Source organism: Mesoplodon mirus (genome assembly GCF_964341445.2).
Source record: "Mesoplodon mirus genome assembly, chromosome: 1".
Classification (NCBI taxonomy): Eukaryota; Metazoa; Chordata; class Mammalia; order Artiodactyla; family Ziphiidae; genus Mesoplodon; species Mesoplodon mirus.
In genome coordinates, this window is record NC_138976.1 from 24,342,491 (window position 1) to 24,365,853 (window position 23,363).

A 23,363-nucleotide genomic window follows, 5' to 3' on the forward strand; every position below is an offset into this window, starting at 1 on the left:
TTAATACACTAAAAATAATATCCAGGCTCTCCATGATGTGATGGAGAGGAAGTGATGGTGGTGAGGAAGTGCCATGCAAGTTTCTGTAAACACAGAGCTCTGTCCAGCAGACTTGGGACCTTTTCCTGAATTGGATGAAGGCCTAACCCAGCTTCACAGCCCCCAAAAAACCCAGAATTACCTGCCTTTACAGTGTAGAATTACATGTTATCCAGCTGTGACATCATTGTTGTCATTGACAGAAAGCATTTCGGTCCCTGGAAGCATAACAGCTGAGAGCAAGCCGTCACAAGTGCTGCTCTGGGGATTTAGAATCTGATAAATACCACCAGTGTGATGCCTCCTCTAGAAATAAATAAGGATCTGCCTAAGGAAGCAGATCCTTAGTGAGGTTGTATAAATCAAGAAAGAATAAGGTGATGTAGGCATTATGACAGCAAGGAAAGGGTGGGGACAGTCAGGGCTGGCAGACCAGGTACGTGTGCTGCTGAGAAGCTGACAACAGAAGGCTTTGGAGTTCAGCACTCTTCCCTCTTCTCCCCTTTGGCAAAGGCGCAGCAGAGGAGTGCGGCCTGGAAGTCAGGAGCCCTGGCACCCCTGGTCCCATTCCCAGCATTCCTCTTCCGGGCTAAGTCAGGGGCACCTCCCCTGGCATTTTCCAGGCAGTGGTGCCACTTCACATGCCGATTATGGGGTAAAATGAAGCCAGTTCAATGCATCAAGTGATTTTTTTTTAAGAAATGAGGATAAAGAATTTTATTTGAACCTAAACGTTGTTGTTTCTGTTATCATTAGGTATGCTATGTTGACTATGGTTTTAGTGAAAGTGTTGAAAAGAGCAAAGCATACAAATTGAACCCGAAGTTCTGTTCACTGTCATTCCAAGCTACAAAGTGTAAGCTCGCAGGTAAAAGGAACTTTTTTTAAAGTGCTCTCCACTTTGACAAACGTATAGACACCAAGCAGCGAAAGTTGGGGCCGGGGAGGGGATGAACTGGGAGATCGGGATTGACATATATACACTAATATGTATAAAATAGATAACTAATAAGAACCTGCTGTATAAAAAATAAGTAAATAAATAATTTTTTTTTAAGTAAAAAAAAAAAGCGCTCTCCGCTTTGATACGTATTACCATTGTACTTTGGGGTGGTTAAATCCTAAAACATATTAAGTATCTCAGGGTGTTAAAACGTGTTATTTCTTGAAAGATATAAATAAATTCATGTTTAATATTCTCTTTGTAAGATTTGATCATTATAAAAATGTTATAATGTTTTAATATATTTTTGTTACATTATATATAACATATAGCACATTTAACTTTATTATTAAAAAGCCTGTTGGACATCTGAGAGGGTTTGGTTGCTGTTGCCCTAACTGCCCTAGTAACAGCTGTTCGAGGCCCTGTATCGTGGGATACAGGGTCAGTGTAAATCATGTCGTTCGACCTGTTGTAAAGTGACTCCCAGCTTTGTTCCCACTGAGATGGACTCTGTGGGTGCTGCTTGTTAGCAAGGAACACTCCCTCGTGCACCCAAGCACGAGTCCAGCTGTGGATCATGTGCGGTCTCTGGCACTGTCACGTATCACTGTTCTTTTCTTTCCTCCTCAAGGAAGCGTAGAGAAATGCACATGTGTGAGAGTGACATGTAGGGATGACCTGAAGGTATGGGGGCACACGTTAATGATGAGGAAAGACATTGGAATAGGTATGCCTCATGCAGGAGACCCAGAGCTATATTCAGAAAACGATCAGAATTGTTTTCATGAAAATTAGACCCGTGAAGAAATGCCTCCTTCCCAGCAGGGATGTCTTTATGTCAGAGGAACTGGGTTTGGCTCTCTCTGTGAGATAAATCTCGAGTAATTTAAAAATACTGTTACAAACCTGTGGGAGTTAGTTTTGAAAAGAACATATCAAGAACATAGGAAAAGATTTAGGATGCTGAAATGAAAGGTTTGACAAAAGCTATAGAGGTGTGTGTCTGGAGAACAGAATATGAACAAGAGAAAGGTAGGTCAGAAGGAGTCTGTGAACTTTTGCTTACGGATTTAAAGGGGAAAAATATAGAAATAGACATTGTAGTACCATTGGGGAAATGATGTCCTAGTTTAATTAGTTTAATAGATTAACTTAGAGTTGTCATATTATGATATATGAAATTACAATTTTCCAAGAATTTAAAGAATAATTAGACTGCAATAAAATTCACCTAATACCCACATTACATTAAACAGTATTTTACCTTTCTTTCATAAATCTGAAAGTTCTTTGGTATCCTCAGGGCCTCATTACTTAAAAAGAAAGAATAAAAGGGAGGGGGGAAGGTTGTCTAAATTTTCAATAAGTGCATGTTCATGCAAGAAATAATTGTGCATATTTAATTAGAGAATGAAAAAACCAAGGGTATCTTTTTAGGAAGAGTGTTACAAATACACGACTGGCAGACATAATTGTCTGACAACTTCCTTATGTGTTAGTCTTTTTGTTTTAAATATGTGTTTGTAAGTAAAGTGAAGGCTGTTTCTCGTAAGGTAGAAATTCAGATTGATCGTCAACTTTTCTTCTTGTTTTAAGATTGCCTGCCTTTGTGTAATCATTCAAAAGGGCATTCATGTTATAATAAATATTTTTAAACCTAAGGGTGGATACTATAAAGAAGATTTTATAACAAAGCTTCCCTATAAAATTTAAGAATTTTGTAGTAGATTCATAATTGTAATAAGTAGCCAAAACAAACACAATCTCTGCATCTTAAAATGATTCTTCTAATTAAGTAGAAACTTAAATATTCAATATTTTTCAGGGTTGGAAGTTCTAAGTGATGATCCTGATTTAGTGAAGGTGGTTGAATCTTTAACTTGTGGAAAGATCTTTGCAGTGGAAATACTTGAAAAAGCTGGTATTCCACTGGTTGTTCTGTACGATACCTCAGGAGAAGATGACATCAACATCAATGCCACCTGCTTAAAGGCCATATGTGACAAGTCACTAGAGGTTCACCTTCAGGTACCACTGTGACCACTGTTGTCTCTTCACGAGTATCACAGGAAAGAAATTCACCAGAAAAGAACATTGTACATTTTAGGCTAACACTAGATAGAGACAGATTACGTATGTATTGGGAAAAAAAAGGAAGGAAGGGAGCTAAAAGGAGGGGAAATGCCAAAATATAAATAGTAATTATTAAGAATTGGATTTTTGTTTTATTTTCCAGTTTCTACAATGAGCATATATTAATTTTATATGAAATTATTTTGCAAAGATAATAAGGGAGGATAATTCAAATGAAGGGAAAATTAGATCAGTGAAGATGCTTATTAAATTGCTAGCTTTAACATTTTTTAAATGTGAAGAACATAGATGTCTGTAGGAAAGGACACCTTTAAATAAATTATAGAGCAGCCACTCGAAAGAATAGGATAAGATGTTAAAAATGATCATTTTTAAGACTTCATAGCAACATTGGGAAAATACTTGTTTTAATAAGTAGAACAATAGTGAATTGCCTTTATATTATGATTTGACTAAAAATGGCTAAAATTAAACCTTTACTGTGATTATAATTTTTAAAAGTTACTAAAAATTCCTGTGGCCCATGGACATGGATTAGAAAGTAAACTGATAATGGGATTGATTTTGTGAGAGTTTTTTATTTTTATTTCTGTTAATGCTGCAAAAATATGTTTTATATAATAACTCTTTTTCTAAATTAATGGGGAGAAGATAAACCAGAGTTAAAGCAGAGCTAAAAATACTCGTAGCCTTTTAGACAGTAGAAAGTGGTAATAATATAATGTATGCAAAATGTCTACTCTGTGCCTGACACAAATGATACCAGATATTCCTTTTGGAAAGAGTGGTATGCAAACTAGTTTTTCACATTTACGTTACGAATTTCATTCTATCTGTCCTCCAGCTTGCTTAGAAGATTGAAAAGCGCAGAAACTTTCATTGAGCTATTTAGGTAGATCCCCTTAGGTAGGTAAGAGCTGCACCCTGTTCTCACATCCTCGGTGTGTCCTTTGTTTCAGGTCGATGCCATATACACAAATGTCAGAGTGACTAATATTTGCTCCGACGGCACGCTCTACTGCCAGGTGCCTTGTAAGGGTTTGAACAAGCTCAACGACCTTCTGCGTAAGATAGAGGAATACTTTCACTGTAAGGTATGGCCAAGCAGCATCCACCTCTAAGATGAGTCCTAACATTGCAAACAAGAGGAGTCACTAAATTGTACATGTGTAGTACGTTTTTTATATTTTAAGGTAGACTCTCTAAAATAGAGGGTAAGAGCCCCAGACTTCAGAATTTAAAACAAAAACAAAAATCCCCACTAGTTTCTGCATGGTAAAATGAGGATAATAATAGTGAGTACCCACAGGATTGTTATGAGGACTAGTCACAAGACTGCTTATTATCAGCACAGGGCCTGGCACGTAGAAAGTGCGCAACAACTGGTAGATTTGTCATTCACAAGGTGCAGTTGATGAGCCTACAGTGCAGCTGCCTATGACTGCCTGCTCGAGCAGCTGGCTCCTCTGCCTGGGCAAAGACGGAACCATGGAATTTAGAAGGAGAATAAAACTTCCAAGGCATCACTCCCCAACCTCTTTATGGTCCCTGAGAGAACCTGCGCCTTGGAAAATGTGGTTCTGCAGTTTACATTTATTAGTAATCTCTTTTCCCTTTAATCCTAGTATTATTTTCTGAATCAGGATCTGCAGAGGTTTTGTTTTAAGGTCCTAAAGGGATTTCCTTACCTCCATTTGGACATTATAGTTGTAATCCACAATATGCTGTGGTTTCCAAGTGACTAAACTCTGATGCCACTTTATCTCTGACCCCCTCACCTGGAAGTGAACCCTTGCCTCTGACCTACAGAGCACCCTGAGTGCCTCATGACACTTGTATGCAGCATTGTTTTAGCTGTTTGGGTATTTGTTTGCTTTACTAGAGTATAGGCTTCCTGAGGGCAGAGACTGAGCCTCACTAGCTTCTGGTAAGTACCTAATTCATTTAGGTACTGTAGTAAGTTATCTAGTGTCTTACATAAAATAGGTATTCCAAAATATTTGCTGAAGTGGATTAAACTTGTATTTAGACTACAGCCTAGAATCGAGACGTTAGATCTATAGCTTTACCTCTTTCTCTGTTACAGATGTCTTAGCTTGTATCTCAAGGTCTTTACTTAAGTTTGATTTGCTGATCTATCCTAGAGAAATCTGAGACATCCAGAGGGTGACTCTAGTTACTCATTTGCATGCATGTGCTTATAATCTATAATGGTGAAAAGCACTCTTGATAGTTCTTAATGCCCTGGAAACTCAAGTGGAAGGAGACATTGCCTTTGGGGAGAGTAGCAACATTCACCCTGAAGGAAATAGGCAATGGCAGGTCCCCCATTTCAAGCTACAGCAGAGGAGGAGGATGAAAACATTGAACAACATTGAACTGGCACTGATATCCATATTTGTGTTGATAACGTTTCTTTTGTTTAGGATTAAAATCTTATCTTTGAATACTGAATGTTAAAAGATGAAAAGAGGAGGCCTTACGAACAGCTAGCCTAACTGCTTCCCTTCCATCCAGGCTGTTCATTTTATCGGATTCATCTTCCCTCTTTGTGTTTAACTGATGGTGCCTGAGCCTGGATGAATTGTACTGACCTCCATGCTAACATTTTTAGACATTTTAACAAGGCTGATTTATGAGCCATGTGCAAGGAAGGAGGGTAGATGGCTGCCACCAACATATGAGAAACAAGGCAGAAGCCCTACAACCCCTGTACATGTGCTGCGTCCACTGCAGCACACACCTCGCCGAAAGTCTGATCACATATGGGTGAAGCAGTTTGCCTGTGCCACAGTGGTGTTTTTCTCATGGTGTAGCAACGTGCTCTTTGCTGAGAGTAATAAGTGTCATGTGTTTCTGTTTTGCAGCACATGACCTCTGAGTTCTTCGTTTCATTACCCTTCTGTGGGAAAATCTGCCTCTTCCATTCCAAAGGAAAATGGTTACGAGTAGAGGTAAAATTAGTCATTTGACCTTTTTTAAACTTAAGATGAAATATTTCAGACATATAAATGAGGTTTTTAAAAAATGGAGTAAGCATCCATATACTCATCACCAGTTTAAGAAATAAAACATGATACATAAAACCAGTACAGTTGATGCTCCCTGTCTGCAGCCCTTTCTTTTACTCCCACCCCTGGGGGAGCTACCAGCTGAATTTGGTGTTTCTCCTTCCTATTCACTGCTTTAGACTTTTACTATATTTGTGTCTATACATACATACTTTTACTATCTGTATATTTCAATATAGAGATATTTAAAATGTAGAAGTGAATAGTATATATAATATTTATAGTAAAAACATGAATAAAGTATAACTAAATGAATGAATGTCTTAAAAATTTACACAAACTGTAAGATGTATTGATTCTTCTATAACATGCTTTTTCATTCATTATGTTTGTGATGTAATCTGTTTTCCCTGCTATATGCTGTAACAGTGTATGAATACGCCAACATTATCACTCCATTCTTCTGACAATGGATATTTAGAGTGTGTCAAATTTTTTGCTATAAACAGCACTACCATGAACCTTCCTGTGCATATCTCCCAGGATACATATGTAGGAGTGGAATTTCTGGGCATAGGGAATGCCTAATTGCTCTCCAGGGTCACCCCTCCCTGGAGGGGTGGCCCTTTGAGCGTTCTGGCTTCTTGGGGGCATCTCATGTCCTCCCTCACTCCTGCCCAGGATGGCTTGGATTTCAGTGTTCACATATTCCTCTATTTCCAGGGCCTAATAATTGTTATATTTTCTTACAAGCTCAGTTATGAATTTGCAAGGAGGTTTGTTATATTTTGTCATAAATCTCTGTATGTTTTTCAAAGGTAGGTTTTGGATTTTTGTGGTTTCTTTCTTTTCTTCGTCTTCTTCTTTTTTTTTTTTTTTTTGATATCTATTTTGCCCAGTTAGTAAAATTGCAAATCTGGGCTTGATTTTTTTTTTTTTTTCCACAGTGGTGCTTAACCTAGGTGCAAAGACCTCTGCTTACAGGGAGCGCCTGGACCCCTCCCCCACAATTGTATGCAAATTGTGTGTGTGTGTGTGTGTGTGTGTATATTATGTATTTTGGAGGGAAAGTATTCATAATTTTCTTAAGATTCTCAAAGAAACCAATCCTAAGTAAGAATCATTGCTTTATTGAGTTTTATTACTGCAAAGCAACATTGTGATAACTTAATTGTACTGATTTTCCCTTTATTTAAGTAAATCTTGGTCATGGCCACTTTAATGAAGCATCAGTTTTGAAATAATTATTGTCAATGTGAATGTGTGTCAGAAAGTTGAGATCTGGAGTCATATGACTAAGATTTGGGTGCTTAGCTATAAACTTCAAAACATGATTTGTTAAAAAGAACGCGACATTATCTGAACTTTAAAGCTCTGTGCTGTTTATGTTTAGTGTATAATATATAAATGCACAAATACTTAATTTTTTAACCTTTTATTCTGAAGTAATTTCAGACTTTTAGAAAGTTGCAAAAATATTTTAAGGAGTTCCCATATGCCCTTTACCCACCATCTCCAATTGTTAATGTCTTACATAACGATTATCAAAATCAGGAAATTAACATTGGTACAATATTATTAACTAATCTGCAGAACATACTGACATTTCCCAGATTGTCCTCCATATGTCCTTTTTCTGGTCCAGGATCCCAAGATGTATTTGGTTGTCATGTCTTCTTAGTTTCCTCCAACCTGGAAGTTGCTCAGTCTTTGTTGTTTGTGGCCTCTTGAAGAGTAGCAGTGTTTTGTAGAGTGTCTCTCAACTTGAGTTTCTCCGTGTGTGGAATCAGGCTATGCCTTTTTGGCAAAAATACCTTCTCAGTGTATGCTCAAATACTTTAGATAAATATCTAGTATTATTTTTATTACTATCAAGTTGTGTATTACCTACTTTTGAGGTAGCAAAAGTGTTCATTCTCTTAGTGATGCATAGAAAGTTAAGGAAAGAAAGATGATTAATGAAAAGCAGATCCTGTGTTTAAGTGATGTGTTTGCTCTTGACCTGTAACTTGTCTAAACTGTAGTGCCTATACATTCTGAACTTATTCTGTACATCCAACCAACTTTATTCAGTGCAGTGGCCATTACTCTCCCTATTTCCCTGTAGAAGTGGTCTGCATTCACTCTGCACCATCTTCCAGTCAGTCCTCAGTCACTGCCACGTGACTTCTGCCCACACTCCATCACAGAACCTGTTCTTGTGAACAGCATCTTAATTGTGCAGTTGAATTAGTATCTTCCAGGTCTTGTCGTACCAGACCTCTTTGCTGCATCGAACAGTGTTGAAACTTGAAATTCTCTTCTCACTAGGCTACCATGTTATCAAATCCTAATTTTCCTCATGATAGTCTAATAATTCTTTCTCTCATTTTTCACCCAAACCTCCTTCCACCCCCACTTCTGAAATGTCAGTGTCCCAAAGTCCTGTCCAGGCTCATCACTCTTCTCGGCCTCTGCATCCTTCTAGGTAATCCTATCTCATAGTTTCAGGTACCATTTTGGCCTTAATGACTCCCAAATTTGTTTTCCAGTCCTTGATGGGCTGCAGATTTGAGCAAAAAGCCAGCCTAATTGTCCATCTCACAAACTCTTTTAAGTTCTACATGTATGAAACCAAAATTATCTTTCCCCATCCTTACTTTTCTCCCTTATCTCTATTTTAGTGGTACCTCCATTCATGCAGCCATTCAGGCTGTTTCTTAAGAGTTATCTTTGACTCCTACCTTTTCCTCAGCCCCAAGTGCAACTAATCACCAAACACTGATGATTTTACAACTTGGTTAATTCTTGCATGGAACACTGCAGTACCACACCAACTGGTTCCTCTGCCTTCACTCCTGTCTTCCTCTAGTCGAGCTCCGTATCACTAGGAGTAGCAACCCAAAATGCAAATAATTATACATCCAACTTATGACGAGACTTACTGTTTCCATGACACTAAGTGCTTTTTTAAACATGACTGATCTCATTTCATGTTCACAAAACCCTGTTATCCCCATTTTTACTGATGAGGAAAGTCATCCAGCTAAAAAGTGGGAGAGCTGAGGTTTAAAACCAAATCTATCTGATCCCAAAGCCCTCACCAGCAATTTTATAAAGCTGACCATCTCATTCTTCTACTTAAGGCTTGACATTGGCTTCTCATCTACAGGGTAAAGTCTTAGTTCTTGAAGGCATGATATCTGGTTCTCTTAGACCTTGCCTTTGCCTGTCTCCCAGCCTCACCTCTTGCCTTGCCCGGCCTCTCATTTTATGCTCTAACGTAACCAAAATGCTTGTAGGCCCCACACGTAAGAAGTATGTGTGTGCCTTTGCCCATCCTCTCCCCTCTATTTGAAATGTCCAGATTGGCCCCTAACTGGACTCTTTACTCCCATTCATCATTTAGGGTGCAGCTCTGAAAGGACATAAATTTGTGAAATTTATGAAATTTCAGTTTGTGAAAAAGGAAATAAAAATGCCCAATAAATATGATTATTTCTTAAAGTAACAAATCTGTGTAAACAAATTTACACAACTTAAATTATCCAGCCAAAGTGATTTGATAGATAAGTCACAATGTATCTATATGATAAACTTAAATAACATTAAAATGACATAGAAGACAAACAACATGAAATATTTTTATGAGACACTGAGTGGAAAGCAGTCAACTATGAAATAGTATCTACAAATATTTTGTAATTCTTGTAAATCAGTTCTTTTGTGAATCATGGGTAAAAGACTAGAAGGATAATTGTAACCTACAGTAGATTACGAGTTATTTTTATATCATTAAGTATCTAAATTTTCTACAATAAAGGCATTTTACTAAAATAAGAAGAAAAAAAAGTAAATTTTTAAAGAAAAGTACCAATTCTAGGCATTCCCTCCTCCTGAAAGCTTGCCCTAACACCTGCTTCCTGCTGGGTCAGGTACCCACCCTCTGTTCTCACTGTACCCCAAGCGCAACTTCATTATTGCCTTTACTACATTATAGTATGGTTATGTATTTGTGTCGTCTCTCATGGCACTAGGAGCTCTTTGAGAAAGGGAAGTATATCTTTGCAGCCTAGTTATGCCTGGATATAACAAGCATTCAACAGATACCATCCATACCAATATATATGTTCAGTATGTATGTTTGAATAAACAAATACTTTTTAAAATATTCCTCCCTGGGACTGTTTGTGTTTATCATGTCTTAAGAGATTTAAAAATTTATGCTATTCTATTAATCAAGCATTCTCTCAGGCAGTAGAAAAAGGCTTCACTTCTGGCGAATCTGACTTCCAAGACGAAAGTGGCCCAGTTCTCAACAGTCATCATACCGAAGGCACCACCACGCCTAGGTAGCGGTTAGTGCAGTTGTAGGCATGAGATCTCAGCCCAGATAACCACCCCCGTGGGGCTATATTTGGCCACTGTAAATATTTAACAATGGCAAGTGTCACAGTGGCATTTTAGGGGCATATTAGGGGAGATTGTGGCATTTAAAGGTGCATCCAGAATCTTACATTGTGTTGTTGCCATTTGGCTACAAGTAGGTAATTATTGCTTTGATTCAGTGTGTAACTTACCCATTTTTTTAAAAACATCTTTATTGGAGTATAATTGCTTTACAATGGTGTGTTAGTTCCTGCTTTATAACAAAGTGAATCAGCTATACATATACATATATCCCCATATCTCCTCCCTCTTGAATCTCCCTCCCTCCCACCCTCCCTATCCCACCCCACTAGGTGGTCACAAGGCACCAAGCTGATCTCCCTGTGCTATGCGGCTGCTTCCCACTAGCTATCTATTTTACGTCTGGTAGTGTATATATGTCCATGCCACTCTCTCACTTTGTCCCAGCTTACCCTTCCCCCTCCCCGTGTCCTCAAGTCCATTCTCTATGTCTGTGTCTTTATTCCCGTCCTGCCCCTAGGTTCTTCATGCCCATGTTTTTTTGTTTTTGTTTGTTTTTTTTAGATTCCATATATATGTGTTAGCATACAGTGTTTGTTTTTCTCTTTCTGACTTACTTCACTCTGTATGACAGACTCTAGGTCCATCCACCTCACTACAAATAACTCAATTTCGTTTCTTTTTTATGGATGAGTAATATTCCATTGTATATATGTACCACATCTTCTTTATCCACTCATCTGTTGATGGACACTTAGGTTGCTTCCACGTCCTGGCTATTGTAAATAGTGCTGCAATGAACATTGTGGTTCGTGTCTCTTTTTGAATTATGGTTTTCTCAGGGTATATGCCCAGTAGTGGGATTGCTGGGTCATATGATAATTCTACTTTTAGTTCTTTAAGGAACCTCCATACTGTTCTCCATAGTGGCTGTATCAATTTACATTCCCACCAAGAGTGCAAGAGGGTTCCCTTTTCTCCACACCCTCTCCAGCATTTATTGTTTGTAGATTTTTTGATGATGGCCATTCTGACCAGTGTGAGACGATATCTCATTGTAGTTTTGATTTGCATTTCTCTAATGATTAATGATGTTCCCATTTTTGACAAATGACACAAAGTATCATTGGGCTATAAAATACCAAAATGTGTCATGTTTTAAAAATACATAGTATTGGGACTTCCCTGGTGGTGCAGTGGTTAAGAATCCGCCTACCAATGCAGGGGACACGGGTTCAAGCCCTGGTCTAGGAAGATCCCACATGCTGCAGAGCGTCTAAGCCTGTGCACCACAACTACTGAGCCTGGGCTCTAGAGCCTGCAAGCCACAACTACTGAGCCCGCACACCTAGAACCCATGCTCCGCAACAAGAGAAGCCACTGCAATGAGATGCCTGCGCACCGTAACGAAGAGTAGCCCCCACTCACCGCAACTAGAGAAAGCCCGCGTGCAGCAACGAAGACCCAATGTAGCCAAAAATTAATTAATTAATTAAAAAAAAAGACCAAGTTTAACTCTAAAAAAAAAATACATAGTGTTTACCTACTACAAGTAAAATTCTGTCTCTGAATTCTCTCTATTATTTCCTCATTGCTAAGACACAGTAGTTTTTTTTTTCCTCACATCCTAATATTTTGGAGAACAGACTGTATCTTACGATCAGCAGTATATAATAATGTATCAAATTGTTTTACAATCAGTAGTATCCTAGAATTGAAAACATAGTAATTATTACTATATTTATGAATTAACAGCAAGATGTTGAAATCAATTCTACTATAAAAGAATATCTGTTTGGTAAATAAGTACATTTTAAAATAAGAGAAAATTTAATCAGCACTGATAGTTTTTGTTGCTTTTTATATGCATTTTAGAGCTGTACAAAATGTAATTGCGCAGAAGCATTTTGGCCTTTTGGATATGCTAATAAATCAGCCAACACTTGTCTCATTGCAGATCACGAATGTTCACAGCAGCCGGGCTCTTGATGTTCAATTCCTGGACTCTGGCACTGTGACGTCTGTGAAAGTGTCCGAGCTCAGAGAAATTCCCCCTCGGTTTCTCCAAGAAGTGATTGCAGTACCACCTCAGGTACTATGTGTTACAAGCCTAGGAGATTGGCTGAAAGGGATTTGGATGTGTTCATAATCACATTGTGAGATGCTCTCTCAGTTTTTGATGATGATTGAGTTTAACAAAATTGGAAATGATCCAGATGGTGGCTCACTGGTTTTCAGATGTAAAATTTTGCTTAGACAAGAAGACCAGTCAGACTTACAGAATGTTGTTTGATAAATGTTTGTTTTCAAGCATGTTGAGTCATCGGGCTATGTTGTCCAGTTAGAGGTTCCACTTTAATAATTAGATGCCAGTGCTGGCTTCTACACAGTTTCAGGATATTATATGTAAATACTTACTTCCAGGGTTCTTAATTTAATTAGGTAACCATTCTCTTTGGATATATGCTTATATTTAACCTTCTCATAGATTTTAGTGAAAAGATTAACTTCAGTCCATCCTTCCTCTCTTGATAAAAATGCAAGATGATAAGAAGTTTGAATTATTTTGAATTAATTAAAATTATTAATAACTATTTTCTACTTAGGAGAAGTAGAGTTTGTACAGAAATCCATCATGCTTTGAAAATAAAATTGTTCAACATTCTATAATTTCAAAGGGCCCCTTGACCTATATTTACCAGAAGATGTCTTATGTATCAAAACTCAGTGAATAGGGCTTCCCTGGTGGTGCAGTGGTTGAGAGTCCGCCTGCCGATGCAGGGGACACGGGTTTGTGCCCCGGTCTGGGAAGATCCCACATGCCGCGGAGCGGCTGGGCCCATGAGCCATGGCCACTGAGCCTGCGTGTCCGGAGCCTGTGCTCCGCAACGGGAGAGGCCACAACAGTGAGAGGCCCGCGTAACCGCAAAAAAAAAAAAACACCAAAAACAAGAAACAAACAAACAAACAAAAAAACAAAAAAAACCTCAGTGAATAAAAAGTACTTGACCATAATTAGCATGGCTTTTATAATTTCTCTCACTGCAGTCACTGTTGCCTTTCCTAAAATGACTATTACAGAGAAGCTGTTTAACTTGAGTTCAAGCCAATTTTCAGAATCACATTTTTTCTTATTGCTGCTCAGCATAATATTGAAAATTGTTAGACCTTTAAGTGCTGCTTTCACTTGATAGCACCTCTGGCCTCTGTACCCCTTGTTAGAACATCCATCTAGGGCCAGCCTTACCTAGAAAAGGTTTCCAGGGCTGGAGGAGATGGGTGATCCGTCCCACTGCTTCTGACTGTCTGAAAGTTACACAGGTGTACTTTCTTGTTAAAAGCCACTATAATTTTTTCTATTACTCTTATCTGGATTTTTTATTTGATAGATGTGAAGTTGGGGGAACCTTTAAAACCAGCTAGGGCAAGCCTCTGGCTAACAACATCTCCCCAAGAGGTTCAGAGTAGCAAACTGATGGCCTGTTGGCCAAGGCTGACCCATGAATATTGGGTCTGGGCCCTTGGCTCGTATAGTGTTTTAAAATGTGAATTAGTTGTCTGCTTCTAGCTCCTCTTGACAAACTAGAAAACATGACTCTATGGAGCAGTCCCCTTTATGGGACGGTGCTCTGTGGGAGCTTGGGAAGTGCTGTTCTCCTCTGCAGGGCTTGTGCTCTCCAGTGCACAGGCCCCAGCTGGCCCGCCTCACCCCCTCTTTGCCCACCTGGCACCTGCACTAGTAGAGTCTGCTGTCTTTGCTCTAAGTGACCTCCTCCCACCCAGAAAGGTGCCTCATGCAGGGGGCACAGTGGGAGACTTGGAGCCCCCAAGGATGAAGGGAGGGTGTATGACGGGGAGGTTGGGGCTCAGGGAGGAAAGAAGAAATCTAGGGATCCTGGAAGTAAGTTTCATCTCCTGCATAAAATTGCCTCCATCAATTCAAAGGCTTCCATGAGACTGGAGGGAGTCCCTGGGGTTACCTTTTCCTCCCTGATGTAGCCATTCTGCAGAAGCTTGTGCAGTGATGGTGGGAGGTAAAAAGCATCAGGGAAAATGAGGCTTTTAGGTGTCACTGGGTTTTAGTTTTTCTTTCCCTCCTTAATTCTCATTACAACCTCCTTCAAAAGGTAAGTACAAATGCCTGGGGTACTCAGGAAGTGCTTCATTCAGCCAGAAGCCTCCACAGAGATTTTTACAACAGGAGTCAGATTTCATCCAAATGACACTTCATTTTTTTTTTAGTTGAGCATAAAGGGAAGACCTAGATATAAGTCCCAATCTTGTCTTCACGAGTTTGTGATCTTACACAGGTTAGCATCTCTGAGTCTGTTTCACCGTCTGTAAAATGAGATCACAACACTGGCCTGCCATGCAGAAGTATTGTAGGGTGAGAAGTATGTGAAGTACCTGGTATAACCCTGGCTCATGATAGAAGTAAAGACAATGGTAGTAATATAAATAGATCAGGAACATAGCAGATGCTCCAGCCCGAGAACTGTGATTGTCATTATTAGCTATTGCTGTTGCTTGCTCTCTATCTTGGCAACATTTGACTTGTAGGAAAATAATATTGACACTACTCATAAGTACCTATTTTAAGATGGTGTGTCCTTTTTTCCATTGTGTTTTCTTTTCAGGCTATAAAGTGCTGTTTAGCAGATCTTCCACAGTCTATTGGCATGTGGACACCAGATGCTGTGCTTTGGCTAAGAGATTCTGTTTTGAATTGCTCAGACTGTAGCATTAAGGTTAGTTATCTTATTGGTCTTGATAAAAGGGGGCTGTTAGCCAGAAGGACTCACTTTTTTTTTTTCCACTTGTTTTTGTGAAAGAATTTTATCTTACTGTAAACTGATGCTTTCACCTCCGACACACTTTTATAGTCAGGAGGTTGGTTACATGTGTAGCTATAAGATATTTGATGGTTTAATTTTTATTTAAGAATTTATCCTATATCTCCAGTGTTATTTTTAAACCCTTTATATAATTTTTTGATTATTAATAATGTAGCAGATAGTTCTGCGCTCCTATTTTGCTCCATGATAAGGAATTAAGTCTGCAACAGAGGACCAAGTATCTCTTGATAAATGTTTCTAAAGACCATTTAAATAAGTCCGATATTTCTTTCTTTTATCCCTAAAGTCAAATGGATTATAAACAAATATTTGCTTGTAATCTTGGTTTTTGTCTCTTCCTAAAACTTATTTAAACTGCTTTATTTCTTTCACTAGCGTGTTTCTTTTTCACACTCTTGCATCTTCATGTCAAAAACACTGCTCATATTTCCAAGAATAGAAATGTAAGGTAATATTTCTCTATTTTAACTGATGTAAATAGTGTTATCATTTTATATAAGCATTTAACAATGTTAACACTGAAATGTCCTTGAGAAATATCTTCATGAAGACCTCTCACTTATTCTAGCCCACACTGATTTTCCTATCTTCATTCTCCTCTAGGGTTTATCATGTGCCATCACACAGTTATATACCATTTTATATTCTTCAATTGCCACATGAATATTGTTTTCTCAGCTACATTTTCAGCTCTTAAAGCCAGGGTATTGGGTAGTCAATAAAAATCTTTTTAATGGTTGATTTTTGAAACGGTGTTTCTGTACCATAAATATCAAAATGAATTAGCAGTCAGTACTTCATTAGCCCTCCAAAGAATGAATTTAAATAGACTTCTCTTGCTAGGAGGAAAGCTTTTAAAGTAAATTACTTTAGAAGGATTGCCTTGCTGGTGTCTCCTTGTCTTCATGCCTGTGTTCCTGCCTTTCATTTCTAGCCCAATTTGGTAAAAGATAGATGTGGCTAGAAGTGTCTCATTTTTGTTATTCCTAAGATAAACCAGAGGAGCTGATGAGAAGAATTAACAGTCACCCAGCCCTTTGGGACACACAGTCCAGTTATCAACGTGTGGTGCTCCCATACAGACATTCACCCCTCTGACAGAAAAAGGTAGTCAGGTAATCAGAGGTCTCCTGGGCAAAAGGTGCAAAATGGTGACTGTAATTTTGGCCTATTCAGTGGAGCTTTCTTCCTCTTTTTCTCCCAAGGTCCCTCTCCTCTCATGCAACTGGGGGAAAGGGAGAGGGGTGAGAGCAGATATTAGGACCAAACAAGGACTTTGGACCAAAGATCCCAAAGGGTATGGTGAAGGTCAAAGCTTTTTCTTTCCCTTCCCTGTCTGAGGGTACACCAGCATTAAGCAGAATTCTTATAGGACATTTTGCCGTTTTTATTATTTTTTATTGTTGAAGTTGGATGATGAGCACATGGGGATTCATTGGGTTACTCTTTCTTCTTTGAGTGTTTTAACATGTCATTAATATTAAAAAATTAATCATGATATATAGAATCACTTCCTCTTAGTGATAATGACCTCTAGCCAGTCATAGATATTCTCAGTTTTTAGAGGTTAGTAAGTTTTTCATTTCCATAAGCTTGCCGCTGGTTTCTAGACTACTTGGACCTACGAGCTTATTCATTGCTACAGCTGTGATAGACAATTCATCTGACCTCAAATAAAATGATTTTAGCAAGTTGGGTTCTTTGCAAAATACTGTTTTATAATATTTAAAGTAAATATTATAACCACCTCAGAATTCAGCGTGAACTTGGATTGCTTTAAGTTGGTTTTGTGTGTTTTCCAAAGGTTACAAAAGTGGATGAAACCAGAGGGATTGCACATATTTATTTATTTACCCCCAAGAACTTCCCCGATCCTCACCGCAGTATCAATCGCCAGATTACAAACGCAGACTTGTGGAAGCATCAGAAGGATGTGTTTCTGAGTGCCGTATCCAGTGGAGCTGGCTCCCCCAACAGCAAAAGTGCGAACACCCACATTTTGGGCAACACTGGAGAGAATTTCAGAAAGAGCCTCTCGGATATCCTCAAAAAGTCATCGGTAGACCATACCAGCTCTTTCTCCATGGAGGAACTGCCACCTCCTGTCCACTTGTCCAAGCCAGGGGAACACATGGATGTGTACGTGCCAGTGGCCTGTCACCCGGGCTACTTTGTCATCCAGCCATGGCAAGAGATACATAAGCTGGAAGTTCTGATGGAAGAGATGATTCTTTATTACAGTGTGTCTGAGGAGCGCCATGTGGCAGTGGAGAAACACCAAGTGTATGCTGCAAAAGTGGAAAATAAGTAGGTGCTTGGACAGACAGAGCCTTTTATTCTCCTCCTAAGAAAAATGTGTAGAATGATACCAAGAGTCCTTAATCCCTGCAGGGGGACTTGGAACTGCACAAATGGGAATTTTGAATGTGAAATGAGACCAATGAATTGTGCAATTTTCTAATATAATATATAATATATATTTAATTATATAATTTCATATAATATATAATTTCATACCTACTTTTTTCACTTAACATAATTCTGTGAACACTTTTCCATGTGATGAGATTTCTTCATAAACATTTTAATAGCTAAATATTCCATCATATAGAGAAATCATAATTTACTTATCATTTTCTTCTGTAGGTTTTTTTTCTCCCAGATTTTTCACTGTTACAAATAATGTTGAACTTAAATCTTTGTTCAGCTCTCTGATTATGTATTTATGAGATAGATTCTTAGAAGAGAAATCACTTCTTTAAAGATTACAGGATTTTTGATATATGCAGTCAGTTGCTTTCTAGAGAGCTTGTGCCACCCTTTATAAGGTGCAACAGTGCCTATTTCACTGCTCTTTGGCCTTTGGACAGTGAGAATCATAATTCCTTACATTTGTTTTAGCACTTTCAGTCTGTGTTCTCACGTTTGCACATTTGGATCCACACTCTCCTCTCCTGAAGCCCCCAGGATGTGCTGGTTCCAACCCAAGGAAGCCCAAGCTCCTCAAGCTATATGCTCACTCCAGGAAGCCCTGGACAATGGCACAAGCTCCCCGCTCCCCCTTCCCTTTGCCGGCTTTCTTAGGGGAAATGTGTCAGCTTATTTGACAATTGTGAACAAAAAGAACAATCTCTCCCCCTACCCTCCCTGTCCCAACACATAGACATACATACACACCCCCCAAAACTCAATTTAAAAGGTCAACTGCTTATTTTTTTTCTATAAAGTGCTTTCATTCATTCTTAAGATAGCAAGTGTAGGCATTTATAAAATTTTGTTATTTTTATGGGAGGAAAAAACTAATTTTCAACTCTTAAAAGTGAAAAGTATAATAGCTCTCATTCTAAAAAGCATTCAACTTATATGTCACAAGCTTTTCATCTTTAAAAAATATTTTTACTATGTCATGTTACTTACAATCGTAAGCATAAATGGGTTCCAATTTGCCTCATCAGAACTCTTTGTTATTGGATAGTTTAATCACAGTTAAAGCCAAGCTAATGCTAACTCTTATCTGAGGAGCAGATTAATGATGATTAGTGGTGGGGAGGTGCCACTTGGGGGGAAGGATCATGTAAAGATCTCTGAACACTGGAGATCTGTAGTGTGGGACTTCAGACTACACCCCTACTCCCCCATGGGTCGAACAGTTCTGCCTCAGGACTCTGGGCCTTTAATCAGTTAATTTGTCCCAGATAATCAAGGGATGTCTTATATATGGGAACAGATTATCTGATATTTTTTGAAACTTTATGAACTGAATCAATGTAAAGTGTTTAGAGCTTCTGTCTTGCTTACAACCCAGGACTATTTACTAAACCTTGTTCCCAGCTCTGGTAAGTTAAGATTTAGGAATTTCAGGTACAGTTTTGATTACAGTGATTTCCAAATCTATCCCAATTTAAGAATAACCTGGGCAGCCTATTAAAAATGCAGATCCCCCTTCCTCACCCCAGGCCTCCTGAGTCAGAATCTCTGGCAGTAGAACCCCAGAATCTGTGTTTTAAGTAAACTCTCCAGGTGATCCACATGTAGCCTTGCACTGAAATTGGTAATGTCGTCAAAACTGAAGCCTTTATTTAAGCTCTTAGTTTTGAAAGTTGAAAGCTAAATAGAAATGCAACACATAGGTTTCTTGATGGTTCTCTCCTCACAGCCCTGTACCTCTTATTTATAGACTAAAAGCACAGACCATCAATCATTTACCTTGTACAGTTTAAAGACAGTGATATTGGTGGAAACCAAATGTTTTTATCTCCTTTTACACTTACATGAATTAGCAACCTGCACCAAACTGGCATTTCCACATATGGAAATTTCTCTTCAGATTAATCTAAAGTTCTTATTTGCACAGCTTATCTTCATTTTAAGAATACTTACAGTAATGGCTGCCATTTGCCAACTGCCTGTTATATGCCAAATTAATGTGTTAGGCACTTCATATGTATTATTTCTTCAAGTAAATTAAAACTAAACATTATACATGAGATAATTGAGGCACAGAGAGGTTAAATAAAGAGCCCAGAGTTAACATGACTGAAAAATGGCTCAGTGGGACTCCAGCTCAGGTCTCTTTGGCCCCCAAAGCTCATGTACTTATTATGATACCTTTCTGTGTCCCTGTGATTCATGGATAATTGCTTGCCTCACTTTGGGCTTACCTGAAGGTTTCTAGAGTTCCTCCCAGAACCCCCCAATTATATACAGTGTTTGAAGCTGGCCTCTTTGTAGCTTTTTTAAAAAAATAAGTTTATTTTATTTATTTATTTTTGGCTGCATTGGGTCTTTGTTGCACGTGGGCTTTCTCTAGTTGCGGTGAGCGGGGGCTACTCTTCGTTGCAGTGAGCAGGCTTCTCACTGCGGTGGCTTCTCATGTTGCGGAGCATGGGCTTTAGGCACGCGGGCCTCAGTAGCTGTGGCATGAAGGCTCAGTAGTTGTGGCTCGTGGGCTCTGGAGCACAGGCTCAGTAGTTGTGGCGCACAGGCTTAGTTGCTCCGCGGCACGTGGGATCTTCCTGGACCAGGGATCGAACCCATGTCCCCTGCATTGGCAGGTGGATTCTGAACCACTACACCACCAGGGAAGTCCCGAAACCATTCTTATTAAAGATACAGAGCTCATTACCGAGTCCAGTGGCTTCTTTTAACTCTAAATCCTAGTTGACCTCCCTGTAACATGGGATGCTTTACACTACTTGGTTTCTGCAGCACAACTCTTTTCAGGACCTCCTGCTGCCACTTACCTTCTATTCCTCAGTCTCCTTTTACTGGGTAACCTTCCTTTGCCTTAAATTTTTGTGTTTCCCAGGATTCTGTCCTCACTTCACTTTTTTTCAAACATTCTCTGCTGAAGCATTCTCATTCTCTCTCATAGCTTCATAAACTACCTTTATTTTGATGACCTTCCCCCCTACCAACTCTAATCTGTATCTCCTGCTTCAACCATTCTCCTGAGCTCCAGACCTTTGGTCCAAATACTACCTGGAAGCGCCCTAAGGTATCTTGCCTGGAAGTCCCTGAATTAATGCATTCTTCATACCTGGTCCCGCTTGCTTCTCTCTTTCCATCTTCCACACATGGACCTTGTCCCCAAAGTGTGGCCATTGCCTGTCTCCCCGTCACAGTGAAGGGATCTGCTAGCCTTGTCCTGATTGTCCTCTGTGGCACTGTTTCCTCCTGCTTAGTGGTGGTTTTCCTTTATTAGCTCCGTGAGGCCTGTAAAAGGGTATTGAGTGAACAAATTCCATCAAATGAGCCAGTGACAAAGCAGAGAATAGCGACCTTTGGAAAAAGAAGAAGCAGTCTCTTTAAAAACTTCTACAACAGCATAGTTTTATATTTTAGTAAATAACATTTGTACCAATTTTTCTTTTTATCAAAAAATGTTGCCCTTAATGCAGGTGTTGACTTTGTGCCGTTTTTTCTTCCTTTTTACTCCAATGCACATCTAGGTGGTACAGGGTGCTTTTAAAAGGAATCCTGACCAATGGACTGGTGTCCGTGTATGAGCTGGACTATGGCAAGCACGAATTAGTCAACACAAGAAAAGTGCGGCCCCTGGTGGACATGTTCCGAAAGCTGCCGTTTCAAGCGGTCACAGCTCAACTAGCAGGTAACTTCTGGGGAATTTGGACTCATGACACAACAGTAGTATATATTGTCATTTTGTCCTGGGTACAGAATCATTGGCCTATTGATAATTTTTAATGATCTCTCAAGGTCATGCCCTTCCACTATATCTACTGTTTCTGTTTTTCCATATTCCTTTCTGTCTCTGGTTTCATGTATGAGTATTTTTCTAAAACTGTAATCTTCGTACAGGTACAGTATTGCATTCTGCTTTCACACTATTACTTTTTGGGTGGTTGTTTGATGGTCCTGATAACAATTCTTAATAGCTGCAAAATATTCTGTTTAATCATTGTTTCCCTATTGTTGAACATTTAGGTTGTTTACACTTTTATTGTAGTATTGAGGGAAAAAACCCACAGCTATATATATTAGCCAAAACAAGCAAATGGAAACAATGAGACAACTTAAATAACCAACAGAAGGAGAACATTGCACGATTAATATTTCATAATTTATCGCAGGAATTATAATGCATCTACGTAATGGACTTTCACAATTATAAAACATTCCTGGGTCGTAGAATATGACCATTTTCATGGCCAAATCAGTTTCCATTTGCATCGCAACTAACAACACACAAGTGTGTGATTTCACCACACTCACACCAGCCTATTGACTGTCATAAAATCTCAGGAGTTGAGTTAATAGGTGTAGAGTGGTACCTCTTTATGAAGCTGTCTGATGAGATTTGTTTTATCTTCTGTGAAGGCAGTGCAGATATCTGTGTGCCCTCTACCAGTAGGTAACATGGGTGCCCAGCTGAAGCTCCACCCAGAGAGCTGTCGCCGTGAGCAGAGGGTGCGGAGGCCAAGAGGGCTGAGGGGTGCCGACACCTCCAGTTGTCTGGAGGTCCTGCTGTGCTGGGATAGGGCGAGTTGTGACCACATGTGCAACCCTCATTCCTCACTCCCTGCTCACCCCATACACTTAGCAGTGGCAGAACTGACTTGATCTCAGAAATGAGAGAAATTATGTATATAAATTCTTCTTATTGATAGCGTTTATTGAAGACATATATATGTAGATAGATAGATAGGTAGAAAGAGAGAGAGAGAGAGAGAGATTGCCTTATTTTGAAGTATTTGCCAGTTTTTTTGTGTCTCCTACTAGAACTCAAAGGAAACTCCCATGGTAGACAGATATGAACCAAAAATGGCATCTTACACATGGCATGACTACCACTGATCTGCTTTGAACTCAAACTTCTAAATGGTTTCTTCAGAATTAATGGTTACATTTTTCATTTTCACTTTTTAACGTTCAGGTTTTTCTAACAACACATTTTGTTAAACATGACAATCAAACGGCCCAGTGAAGGGGTCTCCGTGAGGGAGGATCGCATGGCCCCATCATCCCCACCCCGGCTTCGTGGCCACAGTCACTGGTGCTCCCTGTGCAGGGGACTCTACAGCCGCTTCATTTCACTGAATTCGTGCCAGTGCTGGGAGGCTCCGGCTCTGTTACAGTCACTGAAGCAGCAGCTTATAGACAGTTCTAGGCTTCTCTCATGGGAAATTCTTAGTAATCAAAGAATTTAGCCCACTCACTACACCGAAAGGTCTTTTGAATTATATGTGAAACTCCCAGACCTTCATCACTATGGGGCATAATTTATGTATCTAATCTAACATATGTGAACTTAATTTATGTTAGTTAATAATACTTCTTGAAAAATACATATTCTTGTCTCAGTTTTGTTTTAAAACCTAATTCAGAATTCTCTAACTTGAGCTCTCAAGTTTAAAAGTCATGGGGATTTAGCAATGCATGGGACTTAAAATTCATCTGGTCCAACCACTTTATTTCACAAGAAGTAAATTGAGGCCTGAGAAATCAACTGGTTTCCCCAAGATCATACCATTTGATAGAGGAAGAGCTGGGTATAGTAACTGAGTC

At 39.1% G+C, this 23,363-nt stretch overlaps 1 protein-coding gene across 2 annotated transcripts in view; it reads left to right on the top strand.

The window, feature by feature from the left end:
• TDRD7 (tudor domain containing 7) overlaps positions 1-23,363 on the top strand; it is a 92,384-nt gene that overhangs the window by 68,071 nt on the left and 950 nt on the right. For both annotated transcript variants that reach the window (XM_082628882.1, XM_082628883.1), the window contains 8 exons: positions 796-907; positions 2,811-3,013; positions 4,039-4,173; positions 5,947-6,033; positions 12,437-12,571; positions 15,117-15,227; positions 17,140-17,642; positions 21,287-21,447. In XM_082628882.1, the coding sequence (XP_082485008.1) occupies positions 796-907; positions 2,811-3,013; positions 4,039-4,173; positions 5,947-6,033; positions 12,437-12,571; positions 15,117-15,227; positions 17,140-17,642; positions 21,287-21,447 (1,447 nt within the window). The remainder of the gene's footprint in view (positions 1-795; positions 908-2,810; positions 3,014-4,038; positions 4,174-5,946; positions 6,034-12,436; positions 12,572-15,116; positions 15,228-17,139; positions 17,643-21,286; positions 21,448-23,363) is intronic.